Source organism: Peromyscus californicus, unplaced genomic scaffold (genome assembly GCF_007827085.1).
Source record: "Peromyscus californicus insignis strain IS unplaced genomic scaffold, ASM782708v3 Scaffold_8__1_contigs__length_139910024, whole genome shotgun sequence".
NCBI classification, from domain to species: domain Eukaryota; kingdom Metazoa; phylum Chordata; class Mammalia; order Rodentia; family Cricetidae; genus Peromyscus; species Peromyscus californicus.
Window position 1 is genome coordinate 112,210,178 of NW_026294606.1, and position 15,908 is coordinate 112,226,085.

Genomic DNA, 15,908 nt, shown 5'->3' on the forward strand with positions numbered 1-15,908 from the left:
GTTTCTTTTCCTTGAGAAGGGTTTAGATTGAGGTGCCATGAGTAGAAAGTTAGCCCATCCATCCCTCCTCAGCGTCCCCTCCATCTCTCTCCTTTCTAGGCCTCCCCGGCCACCCCCAATCCTTTCTTCACTCCCCAGCATCACCTCCATCCTTTCTTTTCTTCATATCACCTCCATCCTTCCCTCATCAGCATCATCTCCATCCACCTTCCATTCTACATTCACCAGCATCACCTTCATCCTCACCAGTGTCACTTTTAATCTTCCTTGACATTTTGAGAATCACTTCCATTCTCCTTCCCTCAGGTCTCCATCCTGCTTCTGTTCTGTTCTCCCCAAATCCAACATTACCTTCAGTTCCCTGTCCTTAGCAACATGACATCCATCCTCATCATTCTCACCTTTATCTTTCCTCCATCCGACCCTGGTCATCATCATCTTTGTCCTAAGTCTATCATATCACCTTAGAGACTCTTCCGTTGCTGCCACCACTTCTTGTCTACCCATACTGAGGAATTCATAAAGTCTCCATCTTTAATTGTTTGTCTTTCCTACCACTACCCCTAGAGTGTGACTCAAGTAACCACTTCTCTTACAATATTGAGAGTACTTCCCATGTTTTGGCTGCTCTTTTTATGTGTTAGTTCTGAGCCATAAACACGAGAGCTCTGTAAATTAGGGGTCATTGTGTTGCTGTTTTACAGATGAGAAGTCTGAAGTTCAGGCAAGCTCAGTATTCTGTCCATCAGACAGTGGTAATAAATGGGGTAATCTAGAATTGAAGCCCAGATCTATCAGCCTCTAGAACATGTTGTCCAGTGTACCCTAACACTATTTCAGCATAACTCCCCACTATATATCTAAGAGGGAGCATGGCATGTTCTGCACTTCTTGCAAGTGCCTTTTAAGTAAATGAAGACAGACAGCTGGCATAATAGAGTTTAGAAATCTTTAATGGTGTTCTTTTGGGTTTAAATGACCATTTCTGAAGTCTCAATGCCCTGAGATAGAAGAATATCTTTTTTTTTGTTTGTTTGTTTGTTTGTTTTTTGTTTTTCGAGACAGGGTTTCTCTGTGTAGCTTTGCGCCTTTCCTGGGACTCACTTGGTAGCCCAGGCTGGCCTCGGACTCACAGAGATCCGCCTGGCTCTGCCTTCCGAGTGCTGGGATTAAAGGCGTGCGCCACCACCGCCCGGCCTAGAAGAATATCTTAACTTGGGGAAAGACTCTTCCTCCCTAATGGTACAGCAATTTTAAGCACAGGAGAGGTTGTTTTTGGAGTGTCTCCTCTGGGTTGATCTTATATTGAAATTTCTCTATCACCTAAATAGCTGCTACTAGCATTGGTGCCCTGTGCATTCATCAGGGTTGAGTCCTTTTCATGTGTAAGTCCCAGTGTTGGGTTGAGCCCACGCAAAGGGTGACAAGGAAGATCATTCCATAGGCCAACTAGTTAGCTCAGAAACCATGCTGTTTGCGACAGAATGTCTGCACCTTTCAGCTGGCTCCAATAAGGCCACTCGCCAGCCCAACCAATGTTAATAATGTCCTTGCTTTCTCATTCTGAGTCAGAATGGAACCAGGGACCTAGAGGTGAAAGGTTCTCTACCCTATTATGAATTCCCTGAGCCAAACTGTACCGGATAGTGTCCCCAGGAATTATTTTTCCACTTAATCTAATTCAGTCAGGCTTTTCTCAGGGATCTGCAGTGAACATCATTTTTTTAAAAATAATTTTTTTGAGTGGGAAGAAACACATTTTGTTATGCTGAAGGTAAGCAAAAAATGTATTTGACACCTCAGGTAATAAGGATTTTTTTTCTTATCCTCTCCCTTTCTGAATTCCTTCTATTGAAAATTGTAATTTTACCATATTTCATTCCCAAAAGAGCTTTTCATCATTGAAGTCTCCCATTCAATGGTACATTTAGCTTGGGAGCTGTGGCACTGCTGCTCTCATAGCATCCATGCTGGACATTAGAGAATTCCTTCTGGAAGAACTCTAATGTTACTCCTTCCTTATTAGCAGCTTGCATTCATTGAGAACTTCCTAACTGGAACTGGTAGTCATGGCTATGAAAGCTGGGAAGAATCCCTTCCTATCTTCATGCCCATGTCGATTTGTGTGTGTGTGTGTGTGTGTGTGTGTGTGTGTGGTGTGTGTGTGTGTGTGTGTGTGTGTGTGTGTGTGTGTAACTTAAAAGTATTGTGTTTACTTATTAAGGGCCAGTTTCTTTAAAATGAAGTACAGCGTTCTTTGAACAAGTTGATAGAGATGAACACAAAGAGGAGGGAGAGGGTTGTAGTTGATACACACCCCAAGTAGCATTGCGGAGAAAGTAAGACAGGAGCTGGTAGGAGGATGGAGGAGCTGGGAGGATCACGACATGAGGAGGTAGTGACAACCAGAGAAAGAAGGGGATTTTATCTCTTAAGATCATCACTTTGTTATTTAAAGCAGTTTTTGCCAAGTGACATGGTCTGGAATGAATGCTAAAATCTAAATGATGCTTACATATACACAAGTTTGCTAGCCTACTCATTCTGGTTCCTGGAGTCCACTTTCTGTACTCAAGAGTTTGGGAAGTGCTCATTATCTGTTCATTTTTTTTTTTTTTTTTTTTTTGAGACAGGGTTTCTCTTTGTAGTTTTGGTGCCTGTGCTGGATCTCCCTCTGTAGACCAGGCTGGCCTCGAACTCACAGAGATCCTCCTGGCTCTGCCTCCTGAGTGCTGGGATTAAAGGCTGCACCACCACAGCCTGGCTATTAAATGTTCACTTTAACGTGCCTTTGAAAAGTCCTGGTTTGTCTGTCTTAACACCAGTTTCTGTGGAGCCTCATCTTTCCTCCCTCTTGTCTGTGCAGGAAATTTCAATGAAAAGGAAAGCCATTGGATCGTGGTCTTTGAAAAGCTGCTTAGACATGTCTGTTTCCTGGTTCTCTGAACACGTGGCAGAGCTGTAAGTAACCGCTCCACACTACGTGATGAATTGGATGGCTTCAGACCCGAGGCAAAAATAATAATTGTCTCATTTTCGCGCTGATTTGCTTAACTGGTGGGACCATGCCAGAAAGGCTAACTGAGACGCTCGTGGACCTCTGGACTCCATTAATAATATTATGGATTACCCTCCCCACTTGTGTGTACATGGCTCCGATGAATCAAGCTTACGCTTTAACCACTGGATCCCCCTTGGAACTAAGCAGGCAGAGTGAAGAACTGCGGATTTTGAACCGCTCCAAAAGAGGCTGGGTTTGGAATCAAATGTTTGTCCTGGAAGAATTTTCTGGACCTGAACCGATTCTCGTTGGCCGGGTAAGCCTCATTTTTAAGCTCTCATTTCAGGGTCTGTTCCTGGGCTTTAAATGTTTCATTTCAGGCTCCACACAGTTTTTCATAACACTTAACTGTAAATCCTTTAGACCAGATGGTTAGTGAGCTAACCTGTTGGTTTCTTTAGAAGTATGAATAATCCCACAGTTTAAAACATTCCTTTAGGAAATGTTACTTTCCATATCACTACCACCGTTGGCAGAGACGTCAGTCTACTTGGATAATGCATAAACAAGCAGAGTGCTTTCTTACTTATGTGAGACCTCTTTTGTCAAACCTTTCTCTAGATTCTGGTATTTGGATCTAGCACTAAGAAGTTGTAAGGCATTTTTGTCCAGTTTGAATTCCTATCACCAAAGCTGTCTTCTATTTTAAGGTTATATATCTCAATTTACAGGTAAATTTTTCATTTTATTTTATTGATTGCTGTTTCAGTCCTTAGGAAGAACAAAGCAGTATTTGTAACAAAAGTGCTGGGCAGGGCTTGGTGCTCACTTCACAGGACATCATTTCTGTCGTTGCCAAATGCAGTCAAATACACAGAAGGAAAACTTTAGTTTAGTAGTGTGTACCTGTGTTTGCCTGTATGTTACACTGGGTTTACATTTGTTTTGTTATATCAAAAGTTCCTCAGGTAGACACTGGCTCCTAGTTTTCCAAAATTGTATTACAGTACTTCAAAGATATGAACATCCTCACTCCTCAGAATCATTTGTAAGTGTTTGCTCATTTTGACATTCACTATTGTCATAGTCTGAATTCTGGGGATGGGTTGATGTTATTGCACAGTTGGTAGCAATTCTTTCCTAGCACTGCACATAAGAAGCCCTGGGTTTGATCCATGGTGTCATGTAAACCAGGTGTGGTGGTACAAAATGATAAGCCCTTTTGGAGGGAAGATTAGGAATTTAAGGCCATCCTCTACTACTAGGGTACAAGACAACCAAGTCTCAAAAAGGAAAAGTTAAAAAAAAAAAGAGGTTTCTAACAATGCACCCAACAACGGATTATGTTCCTGATAAACAAGAGTGAGAAATGAATCACATGTTATAACTTTCCCAAACTCAGTGACTTAAAAGGGACGTAGCAGGGCTCAAAACACAGATCTTGGAGACTTAACTCCTGTGTCTCACTAGGCACTTTTGGTTCCTTTGCTCTGCTCTGTCGCCTTGCCTAACTATAGAGCCTCCTGGAGGTTTGTTTCTCTTCTCAGGTGCTTTAAATGTTTATTCTTGTTTGTGATGGAGGAGGTGTGGAGATATCATGTGTTATTCACTGGGCTTCCTGGAGTCCTACCTAGGTACCAGGCACTGGGTACAGGCACTTGGGACTATCCTCCTAGTCTTTGTCTTCCAATAATTCATATTCTGGTAAATACTGAGTGTTAACTATGAATTAATTGCTGTTATAAAACTACTTTGTTGGCACATATGAATGCATAGGCACATATGTGTGTCTATGTATTCATGTCTGTGCACAAACACATATAAAATATGTGCACTAAAACAGATTTATGATCCCTTTTTCTTAAACCAAAATGAAAAAAAAAATCCATGAAAGTTTTTTTTTATATATAAACTCCAGTAGCAAAAGTAAGTTGAGGCTATTTATAGTCATAATGTATCCCATTCCAATGGCTGTTCCCATACTTCACTGGAGAAATGTTAATGTAGTTGATTACAGGGTGCTGCCCTGGACCCTGCTGAGGTTGTTACTTACTCTATAGTTTATATGCTTTAATATGCTTCTAAAAATGGGAGTTCTGAATTCCAAATTGCATCTGGCCCTACTCTTTCTCAATACAGACTTCCTGATTAGCTTTATCATTTCTATAAATGCAAAAACTGAGGCTTAGATAAATTAATAAACCAAATTATGAATATGGAACAAGTAAATGTTCTATATGAGATTAAATCTTGGTGGCAATTCCCAAGATCATAATTTCAACCATCATATCATATTATATTTCAGTAACTAAGCACCTGGAGTTTATAATTTGCACTTGAGTTTTGAGTACAGGATACAAAGTCTATGCATTCCCTCTTCTCTATATTCAAATTCTCTTTAACCAGCTCTCAGGCAAGCAATTTTCAGCCCATATAAAATTCTGGAGTTACATGCATATGTAGTTAATGGATGGATGATTCCTCCCTGCTCCTCATAGCTACCTTGTTATGACGGTATATCAATTAAGACGTGTCCTGCATAATATAAATAACTGAATATATTGCACCCAGAAGAGCACTCCATTTTTATCTGAATAGAAAAAGTAATTAAACCAGTTTTTTTTTTTAAATTTAGAATCTGAGAGCTGATTCCACCTCCATTTCTAAAATGAAGTACAAGTGACAGAGTCAAACAGCCAGACGTTCAGGATTCCTGTGTGATTTACAAATGCTTGAGGTGTCTTGCTTCTTTGAATGACAGAAATCCCAGTGAACCTCAGGAGTTTGAAATAGCCAACATGCTTTTGAGTCTCTCAGTAACAGACACTGCATGTGAATTAGTTCTCCTGCCTGTTCTACATGATGGCCACTTCCCAAAACAATTGTTAAATCACAATTACATTATTTTTTTTGGAATTTTGCTGCAAATATTTTCAATCACATGTATTTCCCTTTTAATCAAATTGCTCCTAAAATATGACAGCCTTAATTTTTAGTATTGTGGACTTTCGTAAAGCTGAAAAGCTTTTTAGGTGACTGCTTTAGATTAAGTGTCAGGCTGAGTGCAGGGCTGATCCACATCTGGGCTCGGGGCTCTCACTGGTGTTTTATGATGTTTTATCTTTATGCACAGTCTTCTACATTTGACTCTTTAAACCACTTCACTGCAGAGCTTCTCCCCAGGAACCAGCTGAGAAGCATTAGTTACCTATGAGCATACCTGCTCTTTAAAAAGCCCTCCTGCCAGTCGCTATGTTGGGGGCCTCAGACCTAGTAGGCTGAGTTCAAGCTCAAGAGCAGAGCCAGCTTTTGAGCACTTGGTTCTGTGGGATTGCACATACACCTTTGTATTATCCAAGGGCTGCTTTTACATATTGGTGGCAGCTGGGTGTGGAGGAAGGACCTAAGCATTAGAGATAGACTCCAGAGCTTTAAACATTGATTTTGTCATTTTCTGGGTGTTAAGCCTAGAAAAATTATTTAAGCTTTTTGAGGATTGTGCAAACACAGGTATTTAAAAGTGAGCCAAATGTTAACTGTATAATATTTGTCATGTAGTAATTATAATTATAATTGGGTTCTTAAGTTTGTGTGTTTTGTGAACAGTTGTAGTAGATATCTTAGACAAAACAACTGCAACAACAAAACCCTGATAACTCTCTTTCTGGGTGGGCACAAGACCATGGAGCCAAAAGTTGCTCCCTACTCTAGGTTTATTAGGATCAGAATAGGGGTGATTGAGTAAGGGCTCCTGGTTCTCAGTCCATTGAGCCAGTGTAGAATAGGAAGGGGATTACTTTATTTAATCAGAGGGTATCCAACTATTTGATACTTACTCCATATTGTCATGTACAAAGTTCTCACTCAAGAATTTCATGTTGAATTATAAAAACATATTAGAGTATTTTATGTAAGTGTACAATTTTATGATTTACCACATTCATAGATAAACATGGCCCTATGTGTGAGTAGTCCCTATAGGCTGCAAGTTGGATACACCTGATACAAAGTTATGGGCATAGAGAAAGATGATAGAATATTTCCCTGGTCAGAAACAACATGAGTCTTTGTATTTCTCATTAAAATAGAAGAAAGTAGAAGCTGTTTTTCAAGAGCCCATCTCTGTACATTTTGTCAGATATATACTTCCTCCTCCCCCACTATTTCCTGTTCTTTGTCTGTGCTGTAAGTTCTTCATTCCTGTAAAATCATCATCTAACATATTCTGCACTATGTTTACAATTGTTCTGCTTCCGGAATGTAGATTTTTAATTGGTTCATTTGTGTTCATTGTTCCATATCCCAAATCCCAGGAGTCAAGAGCAGTGGCTGCCTAATATGAAACAGGCAAAGAAATTTCATATGAATTCATGTATGGACATTCTACCTAAACAATGAAGGAGTTCGGAGAAGTCATGTCAGCTCAATTAGACTTAATACAAATGACATTTTTCAATAAAGTGTTCAATACAATGCTTCTGTTTTCTCTTTTGGATAGTTATGCCAGATGGGGAGTTCAACAACTGCTTATATGTATTGATTTTGATGTCTCTTTAGAGGTAGAGAAGATGAAATGTCTACTTCTAAAAGAGTTCTTTTTCAAAGAGTTTTGGGGATCATCTCTGTGGAGCCTGGGTCTCTCACCAGTGGCAAGTGTAACATATTTTACACTTTTGTCTGTGCTTTTGGTTCAAAGTAGACTAGATATGATCTTTCAGAATTCCAGAAAGACAAATACCGCCCTAGTGGACTCCACTCCTCTTCCTAGTTTTCTGTGGAAGAAGGTTACATACAACTAACCTGTTCATAAACTCATAAATACTGAATGCTCCATGTCATTTCCCACTCCCAGCACTGAGTTTTTATGAAAATTCTGACAGAGAACATAACAGCTCATGGGACTCTTAGCCAAAATAATCTTATATTGTCTGATGGTAGGAAGGAAAGGGAGAAATCCCACAGTGGTTTTTGATCAAGTTTGCAACTGAGACAAAAACAATGTCCTTGTGGTAAATTGTGCATGCATACTTTCTGATAGATAGATTGATTCCATCTTGAGTGGCTTCTGTAGCAAGAGAGGCAGTGAATAGAGAGAGACCATAACTGTACGTTGGACATCTGCATTTGGTACATCTGTGAAGTATTCCATTGTCAGTGGAGTCTCAGCACTGAACAAACACAGATCTGTATCAAGAGGGGACTGATAAAATTAATTATGTGAATAAATGCCATATCTAATTGAGGAAAGTACTCTGAAGTGAAGGTATGTGGTTGTGTGGGAGTAAACAAAGCATGCTATCCTAGTCTGTAGGTACATGACATGTTCCCAAGAAATAACCTGTGAGATGAGACACATTCACCATGTGGAAAAGGACACAAGACAAAATGATAATGCATCCCTGACATGGCATACCCAAAATTATGTATGGATCAGAGACGATGTAAAGACTACATTCTTCAGTGGGAATGCTCTAAACTCACACAACCTACATGGTTGACAAAAAAAACAGACACTGGAAGTATGAGAACAGGGTACCAGAAAGGATTCTAGTGAGGGTCATTTTCAGGATACAGACTCCTATGTCTGACAGGCCAAATGGGACAAGAGAGTTCTCTAGAGCCTCTTTTAGAAGTTTACCAGTTTTACTCATCATTCACAGAGTCTCCATTCTTGGCTTCCTAGTCTCTCATATAATCGTGTTGGGCACACTATCGCTTGGTTTGTTACTATGTGTAGCTTCGGTCTTGAATGCACAGCAGTTGCCTTCAGCTACCCAAGTACAGGATCACAGGTGTGAAGTGCTACACTTCACTAAAATATATGAATTGTGTGTGTGTGTGTGTGTGTGTGTGTGTGTGTGTGTGTGTGTGTGTGTGTGTGCTTTCATTTTATTATTGCACTGTAAAGCAGAGATTTAAAACGAGGGGTCTTTATACCAAGGTGAAGAGACTAGCAAGTATCTCTGGAAGAACTATCAGTTTTTTAGTCCGGCTCGACACTCCTCAAGTAGTTGGGAAATATACTCAGTCACAAATGCTTTAGGTACAGATGTCCACAGAACAAGAATATATAACTGTGTTTCGGTTTTCAGCCCGTGTTGTTTCAGCCCTTGTTCTGTGGCCCCTGTGACTCTCCTTTTCTCACATTGCTTTATTTTTGGACAAAGGTAGCTGGCTGTCCAGGTGGTCAGCATTATTCTATCCTGAATCTCTCTCTTACATAAACTCCTCTGCTGTGTCTGCTTGCCCCCTGTTTTCCTCCTACCTGGGCTTCTGATGCCTTCCTTATTTGGATGTAATTCTCTCACTGGTGATGCCTAGTCTATTTATAATCCTCTTCCTCCAAGGCACTGACTCATTTTCTCTCTTTAAATTTGACCTTCTAACCTTCCCTCTTCCCTGTAACTTGGCAATCGTTTGGGTGGTACTTAGTATGAAGGACATGCGATGCCAAGTAATTACACTATATTACAGCTTACGGTGTCAACGGCCGGTAGGAAAATTGCACTTGACATGCCATTATTTTTGCCAGGCCTTTGCATGTTAAGAGCACTGGGCAACGCAGTCACAGCCAAATTGTATCTTTGGCCTTGCAAGAACAATTCACTGTCAGTTCTGTAAAGCTTCTGCCTACTCAGACAGAGCCATGTGCACCAATAATTTGGCAAGAAATGCAAGTCAGCATTGTGTGTCTCAATCTGGCCAAACAGCAAATGTTGCCTGCCTTTTACTCAGTGTCCTGACTTGAAAATCTCAGGTAGTTCAGAGCAGTTGGAAATAATTTGATGGTGATATGAATAAAGGTCATACTCTCAACTATCGAAATCCACCAAGGACCTAAGACAAACAAGTAGGTTCTCATATGCATATACACAAGCACACTTATATACATACATGCATGCACATATAAGAACATTGCTGAAAACTCACATGCTCACATTCGGGATTAACTGAGTTTGTTAGTGACTGAAATCTCAGATATGTAGGTTTTTATTTCTGAAGATTTACACTGCCACCTTGTTTGCTACATCCTTTAAAAAGAGACGAGATGATAGAGGTTTAGAATTTGGCCAAATAGTCTCTGGTTTTGAGTTTTAATATATGATTATGCTGTTGCATTACTCAAATGCTCCTGCATTCTTTGTGCTTCTGCACCCAAATAAAATCATCTGTATCTTATTGACTCTGTGCAAAACTCTTGTGACTATAGGTGTGACATTTGCCCTTTCCGATATGACTAGAAAGTGTCCATATGCATTCTCATGTTCGGTGAATGATTTTGAGAAGATGTGAAGAAACACAAGCAAATGCCACTTCCTCATGTTTTAAAACTGCACTGCGTTTGCTGTATTACTCCATATGAACTGTAAATAGGAAATAGATTGCGATGCTTATGTTCGGTTCTAATGCTACAGGAAAAAAAAATAGAGGAAGCATTATAAATATATTGCTCCCCTTCCCCCAAAAGAAAATACAGAAATGATGAAAATGAGAAGAGAACTGAGGCTTATTTCCACAGACAGTCAGAACTATAAATTAAATCAGACTTTACAGGGGTTCCTCTGTGTAGCTCAGGCTGTCCTGGAACTCAAACTCACAGAGATCTGCCTGCCTCTGCCTCCTGAGTGCCACCACTGTCCGGCTAAATCAGACTTCTTATGAAAGAATTCTTGTATATTTCATCCACTAATCGTTATGTGTTATCTAATTGAAATAAAATAACAGCATATGTGTATGGGTAAAAATAAGCAGATCACATAATCCTGTTTTATGAATAAGAAGTAAAAGTTTACCAGTATTAAAAACATAGAGTTTATTCTTATTGTTATACATGGATGAGCGACAATCCATGGAAATATATTTCATGAACTTTAGTACTAAATAACTAAAAGGTTTATTTGCGTGACAGAATGGAATGAAGCCTCTAAAAACTAAAGACTGATAACTTTAGAACATTGTAGCAACATCACAATTGTCGGAAGTTTGGAATAAAATGTGCATAGAACTGAATCATAATAGGCATGTGTGATACAAAGTACCTGAGACACATATATTATTATGCAGATATATATTCACATATTCATATGAAAGTGTATGTATTCAAATATTGAATATATATGTGTGTGTTCTAACACTTACTAACCTGATAACCTGTTAGTTCCTACCTCCCAGCTTCACCCCTTTGTCCTGTCATTTTCTGTTACTCCTGCAAAAGACCTACTCACAGTCAGGGCTTTGGATTTTTTGCAATAATTTAAGGAGAATGCTCATCATTTCTCTAACCATTATCCACTGTTTTTATAAAAGTATTTTATCAAATTGAAAACAACCTAAGCTCAAAAAAAAGTCCAAATTCATAATGAATAAGTGTTATTCAGGCAAGCTGCTTTACACAAAGTGAGGAATTAATTCTTGACATTGATTCAGATTAATAAGTATACCTCCAGGCAAGCAAAATGGACTGATATAATCAATCTTCATTTCTAATATTATGGCCAGATTATCACTTTGTTTACAAATTAATTTTCTGCATTTTATTTTCATCATGGTTTTTTTCATTATATTAAAAACCATGAAATTACTGAAAATAAATGGTAATAGTATTCTGCTCATTAAAAAAAAAACTCAGAGTGCCATCCATTCATAATAAATTATTGGAAATTTATTTCATTTGAAATTAACTTTGTAAATAAAATCTTATATAAAAAAGAAAAACTACACCTGTCTTACACACTTGGCCAGTGAATGGTGAATCTCATCAATTAATCAATTACAGTGCTAAACATATTTAATCATTTTTGTGCAACAAGGAAGAAAGAACATCCAGTGTTTCTGCACTGCTAAGGGAATAGTAAATGACTTTCATTACCATGGAACAGACCTACTATTAAGCAGATGTAAAGACTTTATATACAGTCTTTAAGTGGGAAATTACCTAGTAAGTCTTTAGGTAGTATAGTCAGTTTACATGCTCATCTTAACCTTTCAGAAAGCAAGAATTACCTAGAAATGTTAGTTACAGTATTATGCTTTTTCAGAAAGGTCAGTGTGCTAGAGAATTTCCAAGGTCTTATTTTGCCTGGCTGTACATGTTTCCTGGATGGTGGCATTTTACATATATTGCAGTATACTTTATCTCTTCATGTCATCTCTACTATATTTAATTGAAATTCAGCTCTACACCTCCAGCATCATCTAGTCATGGCCTCACATCTTCATATATTTTGAAATAAAAGCAATTTTGTCAACAGACTGAATCCTGAATGTTCAGTTAAGATGTGGGTATGTTCGTCAACAAGCACTCATATTACCTCCTGAAGTTACAAATCATTTAGGAATCCTTTTAGATGCTATAACCTGGAGAAGAATATAAGAGACTGCATGCTTATAACTCAATGTAAGCTGTTTAGCCCCCCAGCGGTGGCAATGCCTGGGAGCTTTGAAGAGTTGCAAAGTCCCATTCAACATGTGTATATCCAGACTTACTGAATCAAACTTGCATTTTAACCATATCTTCAGGTCATTTATGTGCACATAAAAGCATTAAGTATTTAAATATGCTTCATATTTAAGTAATTAAAACATTTAGCTGTATATACACAGCTAAATTTAAATAAATAACACATTTAAATATTAAGAAAACATTGAAGTACATAGTTTTCAGTAAATTCATAAATTGTCAATCAACCACCAAAAAGCATAAGTCATGATTTTTGCATTCTATTTATATATTTATTTTATTCATACTTATTTATTTTTGCTCTTGACATCCAGACTGAGTCCTATCAGCTTCCCCTTCCCTCAACTGGGGAGCAGGTTGCTGCTTATCTCATTTGAACCCAGGTGGTAGGTGGTAGGTGCAAGCGAGGCAGGACCCTTTCCTTTGACACTGGTCTTGTATGGCCTGGCCATGGAAAGAATCCTTGTAAAGAATGTACCCTTCAATTCTACCTCCAATGCCATGTGTTAATGTTGCTTGTACCCTCCCTGGAGCCGTGGGCTTTTTCCTTTTCTGTCTGTATTTACCACAGTTCTACAGATGTGGTCTAGAATCTACAGAGGATCAAATGTCACTGGGCTTCAGTACAGACAATAGCAGAATCCAAATGAGCTTGCTCAGGAAGATTGGGAATGATCAGGGAATAAAATACTGGCTGTATATTTCCATTTCTTTCTAATCTTGAAAAAAAAAAAGACCAGATACATGGAACAGACAGTTTTTGCTGCAAATACCATGATGGTGACTATGAAATTCATGACATTGTTCAGAGACATTAAAGAGGGGAAGAAAAATTAGCTTTTAAGTGACGACAGTAAGCACTTAGTATGTATTGAGGATTTACATTTTGACATTTTATGGAGGTCCTGGTCAAGTCTCAGAGCAGACCGTTGGTAAAGGTACTATTTACTCATTACCATGACAGGAGCCACTGACAAGAAGAGTTAAAGTCATTAGAATGCACACATTTAACAAATAGTGAGTGAGTGATAAAGCCGGAGTCATATCTGGGCAGGGCACTTCAAAGCTTCTGGTAACCATGGTAACATTATACCAGCTGAATCCTAAGTGGTAAATTCTTAATGTCCTAGGGTGAGACCCCAATTTTCAGATGAGGAAAGTAAAACCAGTCATGAATACTAAGGTGTAATCTCATGATTAAAATGTAATAGTTTGGTAATAGTAATAGTTTGGTAATAGCACATATTAGAAATGCTTATTGAATTGCAAGCCTTCTTTGCAAACATCTGTATACACTTTGTTAGTAAGAATGAAACTATTCTTGTATCCCGTGAGTGAGGAAATACGTGCTTGAGGCATCTGCATGTAGTGACTGCATCATTTTCTTTATAGGGGTATGACACTGTTGCAATCTGGTCCCCGGAAAGACTAGTTTCATGGTCACAGTGATTTGTGCACTCTTTTCTAAATTTAGGAGGGTTAGCACAATATTTATTTCTGTTTTTTTTTAAACTTTCTCATTTTAAAATATATAGAAAGCCAGGCATGGGTGACACACACTTGTAACCCCACTGCTAGGGAAACTGGGACAGATAAAACTTTAAGTTTAAGGAAAGCCTTGGCAACACAGTGAGATCCTTATCTCAGCAAAACATTCATAGGGGCTGAGAAGAGGACCCACTGGTTAGCATGCTTACTGCACAAACCTGAGAATCTGACTTCAGATCATCAGAACTCATGCAAAGCCAGATGTGGTGTTGGTGCAGGCCTACAGTCTCAGCACTTCTAGAGTGAGAAGGAAGAAAAGAGAGGACAATCCTGGGAAGCTTTCAGGGCAGCAAACTTGACAACAGTAGCCAGCCACAAGCAAGAAAACTTGTTTCAAACAAGGTGCTTGTTGTACTCTGACCTCTACAGGTGCACCATAGCATGCAACCACTTATACTTACATACATGAACATGCACACGCAAAGAGACACACACACAAAAGGTCATATATATACACACACACACATATAGTATTGATCAGTCATTTACATATAATCTGATTGCATTGTTATTGCATATGTATATAATATATACATCACATCATTGCTGGCTGCTGGCTGATGAAGTCATAGGAAATGATGTGGAGAAAGCATTAGCAGGTGAGTATTTTTATTGACATTTCAGGCATCTTGCTAGTTCCTTTAAATATGTTTGCATGTTGCTATTATTGTTCATTTTATAGGTATGAGAATTAGATTTAGTGCTGCAGCCACTTTTCAGTGGTCCAGCAAAGAAAGGAAAATGGTTTTCCTGAGCCTGGTGTGGTTCTTAGCTCCTCCAGAGCTGAGGCACTAAGTCAGCTCACCGAAGTCTTCGGTCAGAGGTATGCAATCTTCTAGGTTTCTCTTAAAGTGGGAACTGCCAGAACAGCAGAAAGTGAAGCGGCATGGTTGAGGGGAAGGGAACATAAAATCCTGTACACGTCGACAGGAACTAAAAGAAGACAAAATGCTTCTACCCTCAAGTTGCCTGAACTAATTGTGCTAATGCTGAATAATTCAGTAACAATCTCCTGCATGTTGGAATCCGAGCTGCTGGGCAGTATTGCCCAGGCTCCAGAGGTGGGGAGAGCAATTCACTCAGCTCTCTGCAGTGAGTTCCTGTGGCCACTTGTAACTGTGTATCTCTGTTGAATGATTCTGTGCCTTTTTTCTTTCACTTTCTCTGTCCTTCTTCTTGCTTTCAATCCTGAATATAACGTCATTCTTCTGGGTGTCCTTTGCTGCTGGCATACATTGTCCACTGGATCCGCTGAGAATAAAGCCCTCATGCCTCTAGACAATTCTCTAAGGAAAAGTAATTTGGGGAAAGAGCAAACATGGCTATTAAAATTGACTAAATCCAATAACTCCTCAAAGCAAGTCAGACTCCCCTGATACCCAAAGGCTTTATTTAGAATGTGGCAGGATTATTTATAGTGAAGTCTTTCTTCCCCTTTCCTTTTTATGTGCTGGTGTGAGTTTAAGCCAGTAAGTGAATTCTTATTGCAGCCCTTGGCCATATGAGACATGTGTATAAGCATGTACATATGTGCATGCATGCTTACATGCATGTGTGTGTTCTCCCAGAGCAGCAGTTCACTGGCCGAGCTCATCCCTTGGTGGAATTTCTGCCTTCTCAGGAATATTTTATAATCAGCTTTGTGACGCTGTTTTCAGAAATCATTACATGTTTTCTATTTTTATCTTATTGATCAAAGCTGCTGTTTCTTGTGTCTTTTCTCTACCTTCCCTATTATTAGATTCATAGACTAACATTCTGATTATTTTAAATAGCTCTTTCCAAATTCAATATACCAATGAGGTTACCAGGAATGTATTTAAATATTACCATTGTTTTTCCCTCCATCTCATCTTTTGGGCAAAAGATAGCAAAAGGGAGAAACTGAATGATGAAATA

General features: G+C 38.9%; 1 protein-coding gene across 5 annotated transcripts in view; it reads left to right on the forward strand.

Annotated features, from left to right (window-relative positions):
• Cdh8 (cadherin 8) overlaps positions 1–15,908 on the forward strand; it is a 378,431-nt gene that overhangs the window by 12,703 nt on the left and 349,820 nt on the right. For all 5 annotated transcript variants that reach the window (XM_052728105.1, XM_052728106.1, XM_052728108.1 and 2 more), the window contains exon 2: positions 2,867–3,317. In XM_052728105.1, coding sequence (XP_052584065.1) covers positions 3,066–3,317 — 252 coding nt within the window. In that variant the 5' untranslated portion in view covers positions 2,867–3,065. The remainder of the gene's footprint in view (positions 1–2,866; positions 3,318–15,908) is intronic.